The sequence below is a fragment of the Penicillium oxalicum genome, chromosome III, assembly GCF_001723175.1.
Source record: "Penicillium oxalicum strain HP7-1 chromosome III, whole genome shotgun sequence".
Classification (NCBI taxonomy): domain Eukaryota; kingdom Fungi; phylum Ascomycota; class Eurotiomycetes; order Eurotiales; family Aspergillaceae; genus Penicillium; species Penicillium oxalicum.
In genome coordinates, this window is record NC_064652.1 from 73,161 (window position 1) to 95,899 (window position 22,739).

A 22,739-nucleotide genomic window follows, 5' to 3' on the forward strand; every position below is an offset into this window, starting at 1 on the left:
AGAGGAGAGAGGCGATCAGCCCATTCTTATGTGGATGGGTCATCGACTAACTCAGAAGAGAAAGATCTTTCCGATCATTGAAGCAACCCGTTTCGGCGGTCGCACCCATTGCGCTTCTGGCTTGCGCCCTAGCTCGTGTACCACAGGATCGATAAAGTCATCTCGAAGCCGGCGGTGTCACCGAGCCGATGCGATCGACAGATATACCCATGCGCAAAGCGGACAGGTGAAAGTGACAGGCTCGTTGAGTGTCTTCAGCCACATGGCTGGTCCGTAGGATGATTACGGTCCCGCGCAATGTCAATCCACCCACACAACGGCCTGATTGTACGGGGCTGGTACATGTGAACCTACTCTAGCAGTCGTTATCGGAGAAGCTTACCTTGAACACGTCGCACGCTTATACACAGAGGGTCTCTCTGAAATCCAGCCTGCTTGGAGGACGTGCGGAGGGAAGGAGGTCGCGTTGAACGCATTCGATCATATTCGATCATACATTGAAAGACCGAACCAGGTGTAGGCGATTCGTGGGCAGAAACTTCCAGTTCTGATCCTGGCAAGATGTTTGATTGCATATTTACTCCACAAACTCCTCGGGTCATTCGTGTGTGGTGTGTGGCGCCCACCGTTCCAATGGGTTCGGTGGCGGGGCCTCCACTGCAGGACCGGAGTCTTTCATCCTCAACCAGCTGGTCGGACATTGTCCAGAGCCATCCAAGGACCTGTACTGTAGAGCATGGGCTCGATGTGCTCAGACGGCGCCCAGATAATCGAACTTTGGGCAATAGCGCCCAAGGGTTCAAGAGCGGAGGCTCGTGACTCTGAATTATTGTCGCGCATCAATCTGGAGGAAGTGTCATGTCACAACCGCTTCAGCGTCATCAGCGTCATCAGCAATGGATTTCACTTGTGGTCCAACAGTCAGTTCAACTGTCTGCAGCCTCAAAGACCGAGGAATCGAGCTGGAGGCACAATGAGAATGAAAATACAGCTATGTTCGGATGCGACTTCCAGAGAAGCTTCTCCGCGATTCCTACCGTAGTTTAGCCTCGCTCTGCGTCCCACGTGGACAAAGACACGCGCGCTCTCTCTCCCTCTGTCTCTCCGTCTCTCTTTGCCGTTTCTGGAGCCTCGCGGTCTCGCGCGCCGGCAGAAGGTTGATCCCCTCTCCCCTCCGACCTCCGACCTCCGACCTCCACTCAAGCTCAAGCTCAAGCTCAAGCTCAAGTTTGGGCTCAAACAAGCGCCTATCGCAGACTCAGAGTTGCTGAGTGGGCAATTTCTCCACCCCTCTCCTCCACTATGGCAACAGACTCCAATGCATCGACCCCAGCCAGCACGGGGAAATTGTCTGCGTGTAGCTTGCCTCCAGACAAGGTCTTTTCCATCCAGATCGGTTCCGAGCTCTTTCGTCTCTCGGGTGCCTCAATTGCCTCGGACGGTCGGTCCAGAAGCCCCCAGCTCTCTCTCCTCTCCTCCTGTTGGCGATCGCAAAGTTAAACGGTTCCTCGGTCCTCTAGCGCCTTCGTACTTCTCTCGTTTCTTTGAAGAGCAGTTGCGATTTGTGGATTCCTCAAATGTGCGAACCCTCTACATCGACCGCGATCCAGCGACATTTCAAGATATCGCCCGCCACCTCCAAGGTGTGTCCACATCGCATCCCTGAAAACCGACATAGAGAACGGGGTTGGATGCACATACTACTGCAGTGATCACACGAGCGATGACTGACCTCCCGCAGGCTATCATGTTCAGCCGCGTGATGGCACTCAATTCGTTAAGCTATTTGCCGACGCGCAATTCTACACATGTCAGATCAACCGCCCTTCCTCCCCTTTGCCTCCTCGAGGCCTACGAGGAAAGTCCTCCGCGAGCCGGCCATGCTGATGATCCACAGTGCCTCGATTGATGTCCCAGCTATTTGAGTCGGAGATTTTCATCCAGATTGGCGACCGCCACTTCCAGATCCCTCGTGACATCTTCTCCAGCCCTGGAGATTCCCCGAATTTCTTTACCCTAGGCTTTGGCGCCTTCTTTGCTTCACCCACCGAGGTCTTTCCCGGCCTTGACCGGGTAGGCCTGCTCCGACCCCCGGCGATCGTTCCGCCCAGCGTTCCTAATCGTTCTGCGGAGGTGTTTGCTGAACTGCTTCACCTTCTGCGCGGCTACCCGTTGCACATTCGAAACGCGGAGCACCGCGCCGAATTGCTTCGCGATTGCCGGTACTTTCATCTTCGTGGATTGGAACAAAAATTGATTCCTCATCACATCAGCCACAACCCTTATCGACAGAGACGCGAGATTGTCGTCCGCCTTGAAGATGTGCGTCCGTCGGGCATTCAGTATGCGCCTGATCCAACCGGCCGCCCTGGGGCGGGTTTGGCAATGTACGCGCGTCCATTCGTCGATGATACACCGGCTGATTTGGTCTTGGAAATCCCGGACGCTTCGACGATCGTAAATCGTGGGCTGCGCCGCGCGGACTTTGTGGGACTGACAAAGTCCCGCATGGCAAGCCTACTACAGGTATTGGCCAAAAAGATGAACCTGGAGAATGGGCAGCTAGGTGCAATCCCCATGAAGGTGCGTTTGGACGCAGCGACGGATATGACAGTCGACGGAGAGGTCAACCCTACCGGCTTCGCCTCATTATTCTACTCGGTGGACGGTGATGTGCCTCCTGCCAAGCGTCCGCGAACGGACGCACCTGGTGGATCCAATACAGAGACATTCGTGATCCGAACTGGGCAGTGGAGATTAGAAATTCAACAAGAAAACAATGGGCAACACGAAGCCGTTCTGATCGCGGTCAAGCTGGAGATCTGGACCGCGGCCCGGGTTCGAAATCAGAGTCAACGGTTTTTGTAAGGGGCTTGATCGAGTCACGTCCACGGTGGGACGTACATCATCAAAATTGCGAATCCAATTTGGACGGCTGTTCGGTTATGTGGATATAGTGGGTACATTACAAGACTTGTTGGATTTTTGAATGACCGAAATGGCGTACTCAGTCAGAGAACCCACTCCATTCCTCATCCTCATCATCGTCCTCCTCGCTGTCATTGCCCGTCCCATTCTTGGTCTTTGTATTTTCCTTCCCGTGTTCTACCTTGAGCGTTCTCGGTGTGGATTTCGCAGGAGATTTCGACACGGATTGTGTAACAAGTGTTGTGTGACTTGCTTCTGCGTCGCGGACAAACCCAGCGACGAAGAATCCGCCCAGCCCTTCGGAATCTCCAGACCAACAACGCAGGCACGCCTCCAGGTCCTTCTCTGTCAGAGCGGAAACCGATTCATCATCCTGCAACTCAGCACCTGTGTCAGGGTCGCGGTCACGCCGGACACCGCGATGAATCCAACGGCGTAGACCGTCGGGTTGCTCCTCGCGTCGGAGGAGACGCCAGCCACGTTCGCGGGCCACGTCCGAGGCGAGCAGACGGGCCACCACAGCCTCGTTCTCTATCAAGTGGACAGAACAGGTGCTGTAAGTCACGTGGGTTGCACTAGGAAAACTCAATGCATGCTCGACGATGCGTGCCTGCAAGTTTGACAACTTTGTGAGCCGCTCATTGTCCATTGTCCCTGTTGGGATATCATTCTCATCTGATGGAGCAGCGCTGGGCTCGGCCAGGGTTACGTTTGATGCCAGCTCATCCGCGTCGTCATGATTCTCGGCACCTCGTTTCCTCTTCTTCCCACCGGCCTTGGCAGATTGGACTAGCTTGGGTCGGGGCAGTGTCAGTTGGGGGACATCGTCGCGACCGACAATGCCGCTACCTGAACAACTCGGGTCCAGAAGGAGACCAGTGACATTTTCGTACTGGGGATCGTCTGGGTCCAGAGCGAGGAAATCCTGGCCTTGCAGCACAGTCACCATCGGGTCGGCTCCGGCGAGCGAGACCATCTTTTGGAGGGTTTTAGAGCGTAGTTTGCTGGCATCCATTGAAAAGATTTGCTTTTGGGGGTTCCACTGTCTGTCTTGTTGCATCTGCTTCTGCTGCTGGGCAAGAATCGATGCCATATGCGTCGTCTTGTTGCCTGGCGCTGCGCAACCATCGACTAGATCCCCCTGCCATGCATTCTTGGCATCCCGGTCACCGAGCAGGAGATATGCAGGAAAGCACGAGGCCTTGTCTTGCAAGATGATCTCTCCATTCTTGTAGGCGGAGGAGGACGTGAAATCCGCGCCAAACGGAACGGCCACGAGGTCGGGGATGTTGGGATCGAGATAGAGCAGTTTGCGCTTTGACCGGTCATCGTCCGGTGCCGCCAGCGCTGCCAGGGAGTCCACTCGTTCATAGTCCGCAAACGTAGTCCGTAGTTGCTCGTCGAGGGAGCTTCGAATGTTGTTGACTCGAACCCACCGCGGGTACACGAATTGATTTGTGCCGTCGGCCTCGCGCTTTTCCTTCAGGACGGCTGCTTTGAACTGATCTACTGAAGCGCAGCCCCGACGCACACGCGCCTTTGTGAATTCCGCCTTCAGACGGACCTTGTGTCGCTCGACCGCTTGACGGATCGGATGGGCTGCCGGGGCAGCAATGCCCTTTTTGGAAAGCAAGTGATCATACACGAGGAGGAGAGCAAGAAGCGGCGTCAACTATGGAAAGAGATCGATCATTCACGGTACTTTGTCAGTCAGCATGTTTAACTAGAGGTAGTAGATTCGGCTGGAATGGCTGGACTGATCGGGTTAGGTCACAGTTTCCACACAAACACACACGCACACGTACCTTGCGCTCAACGCTGAGTATGTCCGATTTCTCAATCACTTCGGCCAGGACTCGGTCCCATTTGGAGGCTTCAATAATTAAAGCATAGATCTGCGCGGGCGATGCTCGAAGGTTGCGAGCGTTGTAGATGCGAGACTTGAAAGAGCCTCCCATGGACGGGGCGGTCAAGATAGCGACCGCATCAAAGTAGAGGGACATGGCGACTCATGCGCGATTGCAACGAGACACCCAAATTCCGGAGTTGAGAGAATTGGTGGGTTAGTCCCCTGGTCGCGACAGAGAAATTATTGATTTGGGTGGAAAATTACCAATCTTCGTTGGGTCGACTGATAGCGGCCTGCTTTCTCAGGCACCATAACACCTCTCGAGGACGCATCAACAGACTGGTTTAGGATGGTGAGGAAGATCGCTCCAGATCAATCCTTGTAGTATCTATATTTAATAGAGACCAGGGCTGTATCAAGAGGCAATTGAATGGTTGGAAAAGCGATACAGAATGAAGATGACTCAAGTCATGAAACCAGACCTCATCAGGTAAGCTGAGCATCGGATCGTCGATGTTGAGTCCATAGGTACGCATCAAATCGAGGATACAGACTATGGAATATTACCCTAGTTCGATGACTGTTCCCATCCACCTAGTTTGACTCGTCATCACTCTCTAGGTGTTGGCCGACTGGTGTAACATTGAACGGAAGAAAAGATGGAGGTGGTAAGGTTGATGCGTTCCATGCACCTGAGGCGACATGTCAGATGCCGAGGTATATTCTCAGAGGAGTGGACGGGATGGGATAAGTATCCGGACGGACTGGACGTATGGAATGCAGATAAAAGTACCTGTTAATGGAATAGAAGCTCCAACATTGATTGAAGATTTCAAAGACGAATCTTACCTTCATACATCATTATGCTTTTCATGAGTCAGCCCGAGCTTCAACGCTCATTAAGACTGGGTCTTTTTTTTTCACCCGAGCTTTCCACCTACATGTAGCTGAAGCTGTGTAGGTGGAAAAGCAAAAAGCATGAAAATTCAACTTGAAGACCAATTAATTCCCACATGAAGGTTTCAATAGCTTACCTATATGGATGGATTTCAACATGAATCCCTACAAAGGGAATATGATGCACATTCTAGGTACATCAGTCTGTATACCTACATAGGTAAGTAGGTAAGGTAGGGGTTCAGATGTATAAATCCAGAGGTCACTGCCCGAAGACGGGGCTTTCGGATAACTCATTGCCCGGAACCTTGATGCACGATGTGGGAGATCTCCCGCTCGACTGAGAATCCTGTAGGGATGTTGAACGCTGCTGTCAAAAAGAAAAAGAGAAATTAATAGTGCCATGATCGATTTCCACAAGGTCAAGAGTGGGATGGTGAGCACAGGTTCATTGGGGACCAACCCGCCTCTATACTTTTGATTGGCTCATGCTCAACAGTTTAAATTGAACCCGCCGGTGGAAGGTTATCACTCGATGAGTTTTTGATGTCTGATCATTCACCTACCCCCATACATAAATTCCATTGCCCCTCCTTCACACAAGCCCAAACCTAACATCAGTATGGGACCAACTCAGTTCTGTCCATCTGACACCTTCACCATCTCAGTCCAACCTCCACCCGGCACCTCAGTCCGACTTTCTCTTCCCGAGACCTACTCGCGTCAAACGAACAGGCCCACCGACACCGAATCAGCCTCTAACAGCAAATCAACAGGTGATGACGGCGCCAACCCGCCCATCTTCAACGATGCGATTCAAGTGCGCGCGGGCGTCTTCATCGATGAGCAAAAGTGCTCTCCCGAGGGCGAAATCGACGATGATGATCCCCGCAGTTGGCAATGGGTGATTTATGCATCGCGGACGGTTTCGGGGTCGAATACGTCGACTTCGTCGTCGACTGGGCCAGCCAGCACGGCAGACAGCAGCAGCAGCAGCAGCAGTAGCATCGAGTGCAAGGTCGACAATACCTGTTGCTGTCATCCGACTCGTTCCTCCTCCGCAACCACCACATGAAGCTCTCCTGGCCCACTCAAATGATGCCCCTCTCCTCCCCCGCTACGACTGGACTCATGAACCCTGCATCAAATTGACGCGCGTGGCCGTCCTCCCCGAGTACCGTGGTCTCGGGCTCGGACGACGTCTCGTCCAGACCGCACTGGATTGGGCCGTCACTCACGCCGAGGAGATTGACGATGCGACGCGAGAACTAGTTTCTCGATTCGCTTTTCAGGGGCCAAGTAGAGATGTGCGATCTGGGCCGTCAACAGGCCAGGCGAGAGAAGAGCAGAAGCCGGATTGGTCTCCCGCACCCTGGCGCGGGTTGGTTCTGGTACATGCGCAGGTTGATGTAGAGGCGATGTATCGAGGGATGGGATTTGTACGGGATGATGAACTGGGGAGGTGGGATGAGGAAGGAATTGAGCATGTGGGCATGTTTCGACGGGTTGAGATCCGGTCGAAGAATCTTCAGAGTCCATTCGGAGTCAACTGAATCAATAGTGTACGAGTGAATACACTCATATTTGCAAGGCCACCATCCTCTCAGCATTCGTGTCTTTCTTTTTTCTTGTTTCTTTCTTTGTTTTACATAGAATGTGATTCCTACAGTTCAATGATCCATTCCACCATGAAGACGTGGACAGCACAACTTAGTGTCCCGCAGGGAAGATTCCGCAAGATGAATGAAGACTATACAAACTCGGCTAATATACTACCACCGAAATGGCCTCCACCAACGAGCCGACGGGTGGAAAATTGAATAGGGAGAATGTCAATGTCGACAGCCCATTGCAGTATCATTAGGGACGAGAGTGATCGTAGATCATAGTCTGTATGGGCCCAACACTATGCAACGATCAACCTGGCACGGAACATTGGACGGGGGTTCTAACCGCCTTCTACAAACCGAGGTCGCAAGGGGCAAAAGAAATCCTCGCACCATTCAGACACGACGTAGTCTCTGACATGTACAGCCTGGACGAATGAGAAACCTTTCAACCAAAATTACACGAGTGCCGCCGTCAGAATCGACTGCGGTTTTCAGGAAAAGGGATTGGAGATCCAAACGGGGTCGGGGAACTACGACGGGTCATGCTAGCCCTACGCCACGTCCGTTTCACGTTACATCGTTGAGCCATCCGGCGAAGAAAAATACGTTTTCCACAAAGAGGAAAAGAATAGTCAAAAGATCATCCAATTTTCATAATGAGAGGTTGAAGAAACAAAAATTGCCGCTCCAGTAGAGAGTGGCGGGGTATCCTGAACAACAATAACGACCATGACGGCAGGGAGGGGCAAAAGCAAGACGAGCACGGGCAAGAGACACCAATCTGATCCGAAGACCGCGTCAAGCCGAAGAGGAGCTGCACATGGCAGGTGGCGGCGGATGCCCATCAAGTGGAGCCGAGCTGACAGGCGTGCAGAAGAAGGTCACCGACCGTAGTCAGTCCAGTCCCGAACGGATGTTGCGCTCCGAGTACCAACGCCCCTTCGATGCGACCATGACCCACGCGAGGCGGGGCGACAGCGACGGGGAAGTGCAGAAACCGCTGAGCGCCATAAATTGCAAACAAAACATTAGATGCTCAGTCGAAAGGGGGAGGAAAGCAGAAATAAAGCCCGGACTAACGCTAAGAGGCACGGGGCGGCGATGAGAAAGAGAAGATATGTCAAAAGATGTGAGAGGACCGTTTAAGATCAAAGAAAAGAAAATCTCCAATCCCGAGATGCGATCAGAGTCTGGCCAGATAAATCGATCATCAAGGCAGTGTCTGGGAGATTCACGAGATCCAATTGCCATGCCCAGGGCCAGACCGGCTGACCACGAAGTTGCTATGCAGAATGTCGAAGAAAAAAAAGGAGGATCGATGGGTGGGTAGAATTGACTCCGCATCAGCGACAAGGGACCGTTACTTGAACGCCTCCTGCAGAGATCTAAAAAGTGCTCCAGTTCCAATCACGAGGGACGCTGGCCGCCACTTCGGCGGTCTGACCGAGATTGGGAGTCAGAGCCGCTCGGCCCGAGCTTTCGCTGGACTCGAGATCCTCGGTCGGGGGGCTGGGATCCTCCTTGGCATCGATGGAGTTCTGAATCTGATTCAAACGGTCGGTGCGGGTCTCCTCCCACCGTTGATACGCACTCCAGCATAGGTCACATGCCCGGGATAGAACTCCCTCGGGGTGGAAGGCGGCATTCTGATCCAGGGGCACCATGTGGGGGGTGTGGTTGTAGCAAAAGACGTGGCCACAATGCCGGCAGTGATGGCGACGAGTAAAGATGCCGAACGAGGATCGGCATGTGGGGGAATCGCAGCTGGACGATGCCGCATCAGCCTGCCGGGAGATGATCAGTCACGGTTTAAATCAGAAGCAACCATCAAGTGGACCCCCTTCTTTGGCTGGACAGCAAGCTCAACAGGTGTTGCGACAAGGCCCAAGACGCGGCCGTGCAAGCGAGTGCTGCGATTTGTACGAATAACAGGGGAGCGCCCGAGTAAAAGGAGAGAGAGGGGGGGGGGGGGGGGGGGGGGGGGGTGATCACAAAACACAGATTGGTAATAACTCACCTTCCAGTGGTCGCGGGTCGGCATGCCAGTCACTTCACCCAAGTGTTCCGTCTTCATCCACTCGTGCTCAGCCACCTTGCTGATACCGCTCGACTTGCTCTCCATGGTGGATCGGCGACTGATCGGTTCCGTGTCTTCGTTCAGACTGTCGAGAGAGCCGTGCACACTGCGCGGTGGGGTGATAGGAGAGGACTTTTGCGGTCGTTCAGTCGGGCGCAAGGCCGCGGGGACATACAAGGGACCCTTGAGCGGCCGCAGCTGGCGGGATTGTAGAGGCAGGTGGTGAAGGGCGGCTTTGTTAAGACGGGGCGAGGTGGGGGAGTTGTTCGCAGGGGTATTTGTAGAGGAGTAGGTTGGTGAGGGTTGCCCGTGGGCGGAGATGGGCTGAACGGAACTCATTTGATCATAGCCGGCTGCGGCTTGGCCGCTGGCGGTGAGGGTGGCCCTCGGTGCGGTGGGCACCATAGTAGTGGTGGTAGTGGCGGGCGAGGGAGAGGGAGCGGCCGCAGTATTGGTCGTCATAACGTGGGTAGCCATGGGGGGAAACGGTCCAGTAATGATGTTGATGAGGGCGATTGTAGAGGTAAGGGAGAAAATCGGAACTGTAACGGGGGATCGCGTGGAGGGGAGAGAAAAAGAAAAAAAAGAGGGCAATAGAAGAGAGCTGGTGAGGGGGAAGCGTGGAGTAGAAGAAGAATTGCTGCGAGAACTTCACCGTCGTAGAGCACGATTCGATGGTTGCAAATGAAGCGGGCGCGCCTTAATAATTAAAGGGGAGCGGCCAAGTGCCGACGGTCGCCAGTCCACGATGATGTCCGGCAGCCAGCGATGGAGGCACGGAGGGACGAGAGGATCCGGAGACAATCAGATTAGGCAATGGAGAAAGTGGCCCAGTCAGAGTGTCCGTAACCATCGGCTAAAGAATGGTCGAAATGCTAAAAAAGCAAAAGGCAAAAATGATGAAAAGAAGGAACCAGGACAATTGGGGGGGGGGAATTCAAAATTCAAAAAATCAAAAAATCAAAAAAAAAAAACCGTCAGTGAGGAAAAATAACACCTGAAAGAAGAAAGACCGCCGTCGAGAAGAGCCAAGCTCCTCAAAGCAATGAACAGGACTGGAGGACGACTCGTGGGTGGAGCGAGCCCGAGCAGGCGGGTAAGGTGAAGTAATAGCCAGAGGGTGATTGGATCCCGAGTCAGAACTGCTGGATAGATGTTCCAGTCTGTCCGTTTCGGCGTGCGACTTCACACGATCACAATGAGGAGAAGGAGAGACCAGGAAGGGAGCCAAAGGACTGGCACGAGGCCGATCACCACGCCCGGTCCAAAACGGGGGAGGAAACACCACCAGATCCACCGTGCCGGATCGAGGAGGGCGCGCACACGACAGTCGGGTCCGCGGTGTACAGATTTGTATGTTTATGGACCACGTCGTACAGCGGGCAAGTTTGAATGTCACGGAAGAGTTACAGTAGAAAGATGAGCCGCCCGGTCCCTGGATAGCAGACGCGGACTGACAGAGCTGATGAATAGCTCCACGACCGTTGACGCTTGATGTGTCGTCAATAAATCGCCACTGGTCCGTGATGGTCCCTGGCTGGGAATGCCGTACGTACGGTATGAGGTTGGATGGTAATAATGATCAGATGGAAGAGTCGACCAGCGTTTGCTGGACTCGTTCGAGAAAGGCGAGTGAGGAGACCGACGCACGAAGAGGTTGTTCGCGTGGGCCGTTCCCTCGTTGAGTGGTCTGGAGAGGGTGGAGACTTTTGGGGCAACGAGCAGGGTGGAACTCCAACGCGAGCAGCGAGACGGCACCAGTCACCGTGTCCACAGGCTAAGTGAACTAGTGGGAGGGTCGAAGTGGAGTCACAACGAGATGAAGAGAGCCAAAGGTGGAGATGGAAGCAGCAGAGAAGGAAGCCAAGATGGCGGATCATCCACCTCGTCCAAGACAGAATTTCCGGAGGCGAACACGAAGGAGAGGAAGATGGTCAGAGAGATTGGAGAGAAGATGGAACGTCCACTGGTAGAAGAGGGGGAATTATGATGATACCACAAGTGGAAGCAAGGTTGATGTGACGGTACCACGGGGTGTCCCGTACTGTATCTGTATTGTTGGTGGGAGACTCCCGTCGGTATACCAGAGTCCAACTATTGTGATCGGGGGAGATATGGTGTGGTCAGTGTGCTCACGGTCGACAGGTGGACCCTCGGGCGACAAGAACAACCACACGACCAGGTGGGCAGAAGGGTGAAGGTGGATGGGAATGAGGTATGCCACGGATCATGATCGTCGGAACAAGAGCGAAAGGGGGGGGGACAAGGTTCAAATACGTTCAGGGATTTGAATCCTGCTACTGCTACGGTAGAGAGCCTGTCGGACGGGTCAAGCCAGAACACCCCCGAATGCTTCAACGACCTTAGGGTTCATGACCAGTGATCGAACCAGCCCGAAGGCGAAAAAAGGAAAGGGCCAGATGATGATGATAACGATGATGCGAGTCGGGCCTTCAGATTTTGGATCTATCCAGTCAGAGTTGGGTCACCGATAATGCAGCTGGCCTCCTGCACTCGACGGAGCGGATCAGACGAACCCGAGGAGAGATCAGATCTGAATTGCTCAGGCCCGACGACTACATAGTTCGAGACGGGGAAAGCGGGAGATGCTTGCATCACGACTCGCCGTGGTCCTGATCCCGGCGCACCATCGATACTGTGTTCCTCCTCCCCCGACCAAGAGTGAATCCCGTACATGGGAAGCAAGTGCTGCCTTATCACCCACGTCCCGTCCGGCGAGTGTCGAGGATTCGCAATTGGGCACATCTGATGGATGCATGGCCTAGGGAGGATCGGTTGGCTTTCTGGTTCAACTCCCGTCGGTCAGAAACTGTGACCTGCATCCCCCGGCTGGGAATGACATCCCTTCGAACCCTTTGATGTCGATCCTGAGCAGCTATGACCCGGTCATGATTCATGCTCACCGTTCCCTGCACCTGTCTACCCGACGTGGCTGACGGCTCTCCAACACATACCACTTTTGTAACACTATGATCTCTGTGCAAGACCTGATCACGTACCTCCGTCCCCATATGTACCAGATGGAGGACCGGATCACTGAAGGTCGCGGGTGCGCGGTGGTGTTGGAACGGGAGAAGTGACATGGAATCGGTCTCGCCGCCAGCCTGATGGCAGGACACGGACCTTTGTCGGTGCCGCGGCTCAGAAGCCGCCGGATATGGGAACTCGGCACCATGTCGAAAAAAAGAGAAATGGCGAGTATACCACTGACTGGGCTGAAGAAGAGTCACAACCATCGAAGTACTGATGCGACGTACATGTGTCCTGCAACCTCAGGTCTGGAACACTTCATGAACGACGATGATACGTATTACCCCTCGAGAAAGCAGTCGGAGAAGATGCAAACAGTTCTCGCATCATGGAATAAGAAGATCCTCCTTCTCTCCTCCAGGTTACAATTTTCCGTCAGAACGTCCTGAGAATTCAATCCAAAGCTACCGCGTCGGTAGGTAATTACACACGCAGTTCAATTTACCATCCGTGAACTGGGGTCATGATTCTCGATCCAGCTGGAGGCGCCCCCACGGGGTGGGTAGTTGAAGTACTGGACAAAAATAATGTATATTATTCTATTCCCTTCAATTTAGTTCCAAGCAGGTGAATATAGACAAAGTACCCCTCTATTCATCCATCTCACCGGTCATTTCTCCAACGTTCGATCCCTCGAGCCCCAGGTTGACCGCTCTTTCGAAACATGCAAATTGAGACGGACGGGGAACAGGAGGGCCAAGGGTAGCAGGGGGCCATCGCCAAAAGAACTAACCTGATTCGGTCGAACGCGCAGTCTGCCCCAGGATATTCAACATCGATCGATGTGGCTGTCCCGTGTGGTCTGTCCAGTAGCGAAATCGTCCGACAGATGAAATGCGTCAAGTATCCTGATGAGGACGTTCCCCCCCCACCCCAAAAAGACCCCCGCCATCTCATCCAAGAGGATGTACATGTAGAAAGGGAGCTTCCCAAAATTGGGACCGATCTACATACAAGCCGAGCGTGGTGGATGCGCTACCCTGTCCAGAAATCGCCATCAGGAGTTGGTATACACGCGTTCACTGATCTCTGACTTGTCCGGAGATGTTTTTCATATCAGTGCTTGATGGCTCTGATTTGTTATCAATCTGAGCAGCCGGGCGGGAGCCCCGCCCAACCAGAGCCTCCACTCAGATCTATGGATTCTGTGTCGACAATCTACCTGATTCACGCTACGACTACGACTCCAACATGTTCTCTTCCTGGCAATCCCGAGGCCGTTTGAAAGGTTAATTTCAAGTGTAGATCAGTAGTCGAACACTGTCTTCTCACCCACATTCCAATCACACTGACCAGTCGGACATACCGACACAAAAGTCCGAATCCTGGATTCTGTCCATAGGAGGTAGGTCTGCCCGATAAAATCTATTCATGCTTATGAAGCCCGTGGGATCCAGTGACCAGTAGCATGCATTGAATTTGCCAAGCAGTTAGACATGGACAGCATGGACCCTCAATACACTTCAAGGGTCAGAATGCCATTGATCCCCGTTCTCGTAGTTTCCGTTTTCCACTGCTCGATCCACAAAGAGGGACCAGCTCTCTTTCCCTCCATGATGGATTTATTCCACAGGAAAAGAAGTCGCATCTCAGATCTGCTACGGTCCATGAAACCACGATCCCAAGAGGTGGAGACGGAGCCCCGCCTGTATACTTAGCCGCTCGTCCGGCGCTGCAATGAACCCGTCAAGTGAAAGCATATCCTGGACTGAATATACGGGCAATTAGGTGGATAGCTGATGTACAGCGCTAAGTGAGCTTCTTTGCCTCTTGGCGTCCTTCAACCACGGGGCGGGATCCGCATGATCATCTCGGTCTCAATTTCAGATCCCCGAGTTCTGACCGACTTGTGTCCTAGCGTGCCTTGTGATTACATACAATCAGAATTTGAGGAGTTTGTTTCCAAATTAAGGACGGACAGGACATTTGACCATACATTACACCGTAAACAGTACGTTACTGCATATTACCTATCTATGTATATCATGCATACGGCACACTGCAAAAATGGTACCATGCTCTACAGTATACACCAATCGTCTTCCTCTTGGTCACTATCCCGTCGAATACCTAAGGATCGATTGGAGTGCTTCTCGTAGACAAGTTGCCCTGCAGGGGCGGGTACTTCCATCTTCAAGAGGTTGATGTGATGATCCTCAAGGCCGCAAGTCAATTTCCACCTCTATGTAATCTTGTAAATCTCCAAGTGTATCGTCTTGGCGTCTATTCCAGATCCAGGGGTCTACCCTGCACTCTGATCCTCCTCTTTCGATTATTATCAGTGGCAAGGCATGTGTAAACAATACGGATGTACCGTAGATCAATTACGCATGGCGGAATGGATCCTTTTTAAGAGTCGAAAATAGAAGGCCTGAAGTTCTCTGCATATTCAGGTATTCAAATACAATGCCCAAATTTCCAACCCGTTTATTATAGTTATACTATCGTGTTTGTTGCTGCCATGGTGAATTGCACATTTGCACGGGGTGCTGCACTGGAAGTGTCAAGTTGACCCTTCCGGGGTTGGAGACGGACGACAAGGATCAAGGCCAACCTCGTAGGAGTCGGCCATCACTACCTGTCGCGGTAGAAATGTCAATTAACCATAAGGGTGGAACAGAATACCACATTGCGTATGCGTATATTTGTATATCTTTACAGGGTAATCGTCCTCTTCAGGGATGTTATTGGGGGTTTGGCTTTCCCTTCATTTTGCCAAGCGTGTCCCCGTCCCGGGATCCGCGCCGGTCTTGGATGGATTTGGATGTGGAGTCGGCTCGACCGGTGGATTCTTCCAAAAACACATCGGACATGGCTCCAAGTGTACCGAGTGGGTATGCGGTCCAATCACCTATCGCGTTGGCCATACCAGGCAGCCGGTGGCGGTAAAGGCTTATCGGAGATGTATGATTGGATCACACGTCAAGGCGCACGGGCAAGAAACGATCCTTTAGGTAAGTCTTGCTAGTGTCGCAGGAAAGATGGGGATCGTAATAATCAAGGATCATGTCAAGGTGTATGTGCGGACATCGATATGCAACCACCGAACTCCAAGCGTGTTCCATTTCGTATCAAGTAGTGAAGAGCGCGGCTGCCCATCGACTCATCAAAATTGCCACCCGTTGACATTTTGATGCAAGTGTCCTCGGTCCTCACATTCCACGATACAATACTGTTCGTGACAAATTTGCATTATGCACAGAATGTACATCAATGCCCCCTGCTACACCACCAATTGTAATGGAGGAGCAAATCCACAGGATCACAGCCAAGCGGGCATGTCACGGACCACGCATTGAATGTACTGCGCACCGAGCTGCACCGTCGATTCCTCTCCTTTGCCACCACCACCAATCAGCGTCGTCTGGGTCCGCGGTGGACAGTTGCCTCTTTTCCTTTTTCGGTAATCGTCTGGAACGCTTGAGGATGTTTTCAACCTGCTTGCCGACCCGACAGCAAGAGGCTCGGCGGCCATTACGCAATAAGAAGCCAGCCGACGGGATGTCTGCGGCTTTCGGTCTGTACCTGTGGTAGTGACGGAAGTACCAGATCCTACTCCAACGTCAGAACTCAACTCGGTCTGGAGATGCCCGTACAGGACGGCTGAACCTGCCGAACCCCGATCTTTCAATCGCGTTCAAAACTATTGTCTGGGTTGGAAAGAGAGGAAAGGGGGGTTCCCTTCTGCATGGTATTATTGTTCCTTCCAGAGGTATATCCCACACGATTCCAGTTCTAAACCACCGAGGTGGAGATGAGAGCCTGTCAAGCCCCGAAAGACAGACCTTCTCTCCCCAGTTCGAGTCCGATACTATCCCAATGCAGAAATTTGTATGGGACAGTGCACAATCAAAACTTAACCATCTGGGTCTGGGTCTGGGGTCCTCACATCTGAATATTGAGTGAAGGCCTTTGCCCGGATCAAATCAACGCCTGGCCCGGTTCTGTGGTCTTTGGGCTAGTCCTTCCAGCCTCCCTCGACTCCTGCGTACTCTTGGCATGCATATGTCTTGCACCGAACGACAGTCTTGTTTGTCTCCTCTGACGTTCAGAATGATGAATGATTTCGCCTTTGTGATACTATGAATCAGCTTACGGGGAATGAATCATCGGCGAGCCGTCTCGATCGACCGCGCCCGCGTCCCGAGATTCAGGGAATGACGTCTCTGAGGCTTCCCTCAACCCCAGGACGGAGGAAATCATGGCCATTTTGGTCGACTTTGAAATGCTTCGAAAGTGAGGGGAAGAGATGATTGGAGAATGCCCTGGGGTGGTATCAATGTAATGGAAAGAATCGTTGGTATCAAAAAAGAGAAGTACTCGGTACCACACACATCATCATCATCATTCTCATCCTCATCATCGACGATTCCTGGTAGATGATTGATGATCCATACTATGATGCGTCCCAGAAATAGAGAACAACTGCCAGCAACACACTCTAAATCGTAGTTCTCGTTCTACGGGAACTCTGCGCTCCGCACTGACCCAGGCCCAACACAACGGGCCGTGGCTGAGACACGATCAACCTTCGTGGCCATCATCATCACTCCCCAGAGGCACGAAGATTCTAGGGAGCGAGAGATGGAGCAATAAGATTTTATCTCTTACCACAGAGGCAATGACGCTCCGCCTATATGGCACACTAGGGTCTCGACGGAGCTCACCCATTCGACCAGACTGGAAGTGGAACGAGAACTGTGAGCGTCATATCATCAAGATGGCGGTTTGCGACCGGAGGGAGGAGTGGAACGAACCACGGCGAATGGAGACAAGGCTGGGCTGAGTTGGGCTTGGCTTCGGAAGGTCTCCGTACTTGGCAACGCTAGAGATGGCGCCCCGGCACGTCAGAGAAACAAGATGCCAAAGACGCTGGAGACGAGCATGAACGAGTGGACACCTGCTACAGGTCGCAGAGAGTCGACTGGGCACTGACTTCATAATCCCAAGGTCTATTTTTCTGGCCAGAATGATCTAGGAAGCGAGAACGCACGATGACCGCACAAGTTCTATCTGAGGATCCAGGGATGGGGCTGGTCTACCAGGTACGGAGGGCATGGGGGAGGAATAGGGCAACATCTGTACAAGGCACTGGGGATCGCCGTTATGCTCGTGTGCTCTCGTCCAAATTTACTGAAGGTTATTATTGATTACTGGGTATTTTATTTCCCTGCTCGACGTCCGTGCCTCGTCAGAATAAGCCGCGTAGAGGTATTTCCACCGGATAAATCCACACTCGATCCCAAAGAGGCAGATGATATCCCTGACGTAGTCCCCTGACCTCATCCTGGGGGTATGTCTATCCGGGGGATGGCTGGCTTCCCCTCCTTCCAGCTGGCTGTGCTGTCGATGCTGTCGCCCGGTCCAGCCACGCACATCAGCAATTGAGACAGCCACGAAGCCTTGAAGTATGACGACGAGGGCGAGGGTATGGGGATGAAAAACAAGACCTGGCCTTTACTTTCAACGAGTTCACGAAACCTATTTTGACCTTACGCAAGAAAGAACATTCTGCGGTCCATTGAGTTTGCGATATCCAAACAAACATGTTCCAATCACCTGCGGAGATCAAAGCGTTGAAAACCCTCCCCTTGTCATGGGCAAATCGGGTGGCCAAAAACAGCTTGAGCGGCAACGGCATGCAGCATGCAGACGTGAAAGGGATAGCGGGATCCCGCCAGGCCAAGGAGTGTACAAGGGTGCTTGTCGTTTTGGACTTACGCAGTGCATGACTGCAAACTCCCGACTCCACGATAGAGACGCGAAACGAAGAGGAATGGAGCCCCAGGAGCGGGGGGAGGCTACTTTGGACTATCGATAACACGATAACTTTGTTCAGCTCCAACCTTATTCCCCATCCGATAAGACGACTTTCTCTTCTCTCTCGACTAAGTCATGCAGGTCCTCATTCGGAAGGATTCTTAGCAAACAACGACTGGAAAATCGACCGAAAAGATCTTGTTTTTTTCTTTTCTTTGAAAATTTTCAAATGAAAATCACCGTGGCTGGTCGCTCGACCCAATTCACGGCCAGATCTCAAAGTTGACAAGAGCTTAGGTTTGATTTGTCGCATCTGGAAGATCTCGAGATCAATATGTAATAGACAGATCTATTTTGGGGCTTTCCCCGATGACTACCTCATGGAAGGTCTTGATTGATCTCAAGTCGGATCACCCCCACGCTCCCCTCGTCCAGCTCGAGGAGATCTGGAAAGACTGATCTCATCCGACCCAACCCGACATTCTGTTGGTCGATTGCGGGTGGTATCTCTGGCACCTTATCTACATTCTATGAGTCTACACTTGTCACCTGGACAGGTTCCGCCAGTGCACCTCCCGTCATGGCGTCATGACTCTGCGCTTTCGTACAACCCGACCGAATGAGTGAGCTGAACCTTCGTATGCCGCGATGTAGCACTCGAAAGGAAGCTCGACCCTCATGGGCGACCAAAGAGTAACGGTCAAACTCAATCAACGAGCTGTGTCACGCTTCCGATTCGTGCATCTCTGCATCTGAGTCGTCGCAATACCGGTTCTACAGAAACTCTGTCTCTCTTCTCTCTCTCTCTCTCCCCCCTTTGAGCTTCAATCATACGAGGTGTCGCAGGTCAGCCCTTGTTCCCCGCCAAAGCTTCCATCTCGCGTTCACGTGAGGTTCTTTGTTGTTGACTGTGAAACGTTTGACTTCTGGATTCTGCCGATCATGAAACTCGCCGTCTTCAGCGCCAAATCCTACGACCGGGCCTATCTCGACGAAGTCCTGTCGACTCGCTTCCCAGACCTCTGCACCATCGAGTACCACGCCTTTGCGCTGTCCGAAGAAACCGTACCACTTGCTCGCTCCTGCGATGCCGTCTGCGTCTTCGTCAACGACACCCTCGACGAACCTGTCCTCCGCGCTCTCCATGCCGGCGGCGTGCGCGCCATCCTCCTCCGCTGCGCCGGGTTCAACCACGTCCATCTCACCACCGCCGAAAGTCTGGGCCTCTTCGTCGCCAACGTCCCCGCTTATTCCCCCGAGGCCGTGGCCGAGTTCGCAGTCACTCTGGTACAGACGTTGAACCGCAAGACCCATCGTGCATACAATCGGGTTCGAGAGGGTAATTTCAACATCGAGGGTTTACTCGGGACGACCTTGTGTGGAAAGACGGTGGGGATCGTAGGCGTGGGCCGAATCGGTCTGGCGGCGGCCAAGATCTTTCAGGGCTTTGGATGTCGCATCCTGGCGCATGATCCATACGCGGGACCCGAATTCTCCTCGCAGAATCTATGCACGTTGGTCGAGTTGGACACGCTATTGCAAGAAAGTCATGTGGTCAGTCTACATTGTCCCCTGACGGAGGGGACTCGCCGTTTGATTGATGAGACGACGCTGGCACGGATGAAGCCGGGGGCCATGTTGGTGAACACCTCACGAGGAGGGTTGATCGATACGGCGGCGGTGATCGAAGCGCTCAAATCGCATCATCTAGGGGGAGTGGCACTAGACGTGTACGAGGCGGAAGGGGAGTTGTTCTACAATGACCATTCCGGCGAGATCATTGACGATGATGTGTTGATGCGGTTGATGACTTTTCCCAATGTCTTGATCTGCGGACACCAAGGGTTCTTCACCCGCGAGGCGCTGACCGAAATTGCGGGCGTCACCCTGTCCAACTTGGCCGATTTTACCGCTGGACGCTCTTGCGCGAATTCTTTGGTGACGGAGGGGCATGTGTTGGTCCGGCGAGACACTGATCCCGTCAGGTTGTAGGAGGGATCTTGTTGTACCAGTATTTGTTATCAATTCAGAGTAAATAGGATGAGGCCTGATTTCTGATCCGAAGATGGTACTGAGATGGTACTGGTGCTTACTGAAGAGGACTAGTTTCGTATCACATTCATGGGGATCATCAAGGCAAGGACAGAACAGGTTCGAGACAGTGATAATAGCAATGACAAGAAGATAAGAATAGCAGAACTGTTTCCAAGTAAATTACCGTAATGGACGGGTTTCGGATTCAGGTCGTTCCCCCTGAGGCCTACTCTTCTCGATTTCCTTCAACCCCGGAGTGGCCGTGTTGATTGGAACTGATGCTGGAGCACTTGCCATGCCCGAGGGATGAATCGATGTCCATGAATAATCAGCGGCACCACGGCAACGAGCCACATCAAGTAGACCATCCCTACGGCGAATACGAGGCGGATGTGCTCCATGATCGAGGCCAGCAACCCCGGCCGAGGTACCGCTTGTGTCCCATGCGATTCAGAATCTCTTTGGGTTAGGGCATCCGCGATCTGCCAGGCAGCCCGACGGTTGATCTTCTCCCAGGTCGTATCGTCGGCGTATTGAAGAGCAGCTGCTGCGAGCCTTGTCCGTAATTGCGAGTCTTGAGACACTTGACGGGTCAACTCGGTGAAACGAGTGAGATCTCGTGGCGTGACAAGATAGCCCGTCTGATCATGGCGGATGATATCAGAGGGTCCACCTTGATCGCGTGCAATTACCGGAAGACCACTAGCCATGGCTTCTAGCACAACCAAGCCAAAGGTCTCGGTGACGGAGCAGTGCAGAAATACATCTGCTGACGCGTATGCACGAGCCAAGGGCACGCCGGTGAGGAACCCGGTGAAAACGACATGATTTCGGGTACCGTTGAACAGTCGCTGAACCTGGTTCTCAACCGCCGGATTCCGGTTGCCTCCTACTATAATCAGTTTGAATGGCACTTTGTCCGCAGCCAGGCGTGTGGCTACCTGGGCGAGAAATTCAAACCCCTTTTCCGGCGCAATACGACACACAGTGATGAGAATGATTTCTCCATTCGGGGCGATTTCTCGGCGGAATTTCTCGTCGCGATGCGTTGGGTTGAATGTTGTCGTGTCCACACCACGACCCAGTTGGACCAGACGATCGCCTGGCGCACCAGCTCGTTCAAGATAGCCGCGGATGGCCGTGCAAGGATAGAAGATTGTATGAACAGATCGAGCTTTGAACAAAAATCCCTGGACCGTCGCCAACAGCCAGACCCCAAACTGGTCTAGGGGCGTTGGCAGCATGATTTCTGAATAGGCGGACAGGTCTGTTTGAAAGTTGAGTAGTACTGGCGGAGGTGACCGTAATTGTCTGATTTGCAACAGCATCTGAAATCCAAGTGAGGCGGGACTCGCCAGGTAGAGGACATCCGGTTCAAAGGTCTGCTGATAGACCTCAAAGATTTGGAATGGATAGACGAGGGTCAAGTCGGGATTATATGGCAACGCGCATCCGGGAAGGCGATATTCCCATGGGAGCTTTGGCTTTCCGGCCTCGCCCTTGAATTGAGGCGCAACCACGACGAGGTCGACCCCATGGCCACGAAGATATTCAACCAAGCTGCGGGTGGTACGACTGACACCATTGACGGGACCCCACGACTCTGTCGCGAGAAGAACCTTTTTCCCGCGAAGTAAAGTGGGAAATTGATCACGACCCTGCTGCATAGCCGCGATGGTGAGCTCTTGGCTATGATGGTTGTGAAGTCATTTCATTATGAGACCAAAGGAAGAAGAAGAAGAAAAAAAGGGGGATTGAAGGGGAGCAACCATGTCAATCTAAGAAGGAGCTTGGTTGAAGAGCCCCTCATGCCTGAACGCGAGTGCGTGCAGGCGAGTTGGTCACGCTGGAGGACCATTTTGAACCCGGGAATGGTTCATGTGGTTCTGTTGCCGGTCGTCGGTCCCTCACAGGGCCATGTTCAACGTATCCCTTCCTCCACATCGCCATTTGCGATGAAGCTACATCTGGATAGGCAGGCCATGCCTGACACGGGCTCGTCACCAGACGTTCATTGGCAAGGCGTAGAGGAGAGAGGGAGCAGAAAGCAAAGAGCTTGAATGCGGTTGGACGACTTGTGGTTGGTCCAGAGGAAGCAAGATCTGCACGTGCCGAATCCACCCGTCGAGAGGCCTCCACAAACTCCAGATCAAGGAGACAAGACGGAAGGAGAACAGCATTCTTGACAAAGTATAGATACATGCAGACTGAATGGAAGGCTGAGGTCCAGTATAGGACTTCAAGGTAGCTGAACACAGAATGTCAACAGTGAAAGTTTCTCCTGATGCTAAGGTTGTTGATTGGAAAGTATAGATACAAACTGAGGTTGGCAGTGGAGAAAGGCTTCTTCGGCTTCACAGCCAGTTGGAATCGTGATGTACTCCGCGTGCCCGAACAACACTCTCTACAGTGGGCTGATCACGCAGTTGGAGTTAGTTTGTGGGATGATCGACGAAAAGATGGCAAATGGGCCATGAGACCGCAAAAGTGAGAGAGGCATTTCCATCGAACTGGCCACAAATCAATGTCCATA

At 52.8% G+C, this 22,739-nt stretch overlaps 7 protein-coding genes across 7 annotated transcripts; 4 read left to right on the plus strand and 3 right to left on the minus strand.

Moving 5' to 3' along the window:
• Positions 1 to 896: 896 nt before the first annotated feature.
• Positions 897 to 2,868, plus strand: POX_c03503 (uncharacterized protein; the record flags this gene model as incomplete). Its single annotated transcript, XM_050112398.1, has 4 exons — positions 897 to 920; positions 1,043 to 1,643; positions 1,742 to 1,810; positions 1,898 to 2,868. The coding sequence occupies 4 exons, from the start codon at positions 897 to 899 to the stop codon at positions 2,866 to 2,868; spliced, it is 1,665 nt and encodes a 554-aa protein (XP_049969954.1).
• A 139-nt stretch (positions 2,869 to 3,007) lies between these two features.
• On the minus strand, positions 3,008 to 4,931 carry POX_c03504 (uncharacterized protein; the record flags this gene model as incomplete). Its single annotated transcript, XM_050112399.1, has 2 exons — positions 3,008 to 4,600; positions 4,734 to 4,931. 2 exons carry the CDS (start codon positions 4,929 to 4,931, stop codon positions 3,008 to 3,010), a joined length of 1,791 nt encoding a protein of 596 aa, XP_049969955.1.
• A 1,365-nt stretch (positions 4,932 to 6,296) lies between these two features.
• On the plus strand, positions 6,297 to 7,227 carry POX_c03505 (uncharacterized protein; the record flags this gene model as incomplete). The annotated part of the gene is made up of 2 exons (XM_050112400.1): positions 6,297 to 6,578; positions 6,643 to 7,227. The coding sequence occupies 2 exons, from the start codon at positions 6,297 to 6,299 to the stop codon at positions 7,225 to 7,227; spliced, it is 867 nt and encodes a 288-aa protein (XP_049969956.1).
• Positions 7,228 to 8,669: 1,442 nt separating this feature from the next.
• On the minus strand, positions 8,670 to 9,838 carry POX_c03506 (uncharacterized protein; the record flags this gene model as incomplete). The annotated part of the gene is made up of 2 exons (XM_050112401.1): positions 8,670 to 9,068; positions 9,302 to 9,838. The coding sequence occupies 2 exons, from the start codon at positions 9,836 to 9,838 to the stop codon at positions 8,670 to 8,672; spliced, it is 936 nt and encodes a 311-aa protein (XP_049969957.1).
• Positions 9,839 to 12,555: 2,717 nt separating this feature from the next.
• POX_c03507 (uncharacterized protein) lies at positions 12,556 to 12,801 on the plus strand (the record flags this gene model as incomplete). Its single annotated transcript, XM_050112402.1, has 1 exon — positions 12,556 to 12,801. The coding sequence occupies one exon, from the start codon at positions 12,556 to 12,558 to the stop codon at positions 12,799 to 12,801; it is 246 nt and encodes an 81-aa protein (XP_049969958.1).
• A 6,313-nt stretch (positions 12,802 to 19,114) lies between these two features.
• Positions 19,115 to 20,164, plus strand: POX_c03508 (2-hydroxyacid dehydrogenase; the record flags this gene model as incomplete). Its single annotated transcript, XM_050112403.1, has 1 exon — positions 19,115 to 20,164. The coding sequence occupies one exon, from the start codon at positions 19,115 to 19,117 to the stop codon at positions 20,162 to 20,164; it is 1,050 nt and encodes a 349-aa protein (XP_049969959.1).
• Positions 20,165 to 20,451: 287 nt separating this feature from the next.
• POX_c03509 (uncharacterized protein) lies at positions 20,452 to 21,873 on the minus strand (the record flags this gene model as incomplete). Its single annotated transcript, XM_050112404.1, has 1 exon — positions 20,452 to 21,873. One exon carries the CDS (start codon positions 21,871 to 21,873, stop codon positions 20,452 to 20,454), a length of 1,422 nt encoding a protein of 473 aa, XP_049969960.1.
• Between the last annotated feature and the right edge of the window lie 866 nt (positions 21,874 to 22,739).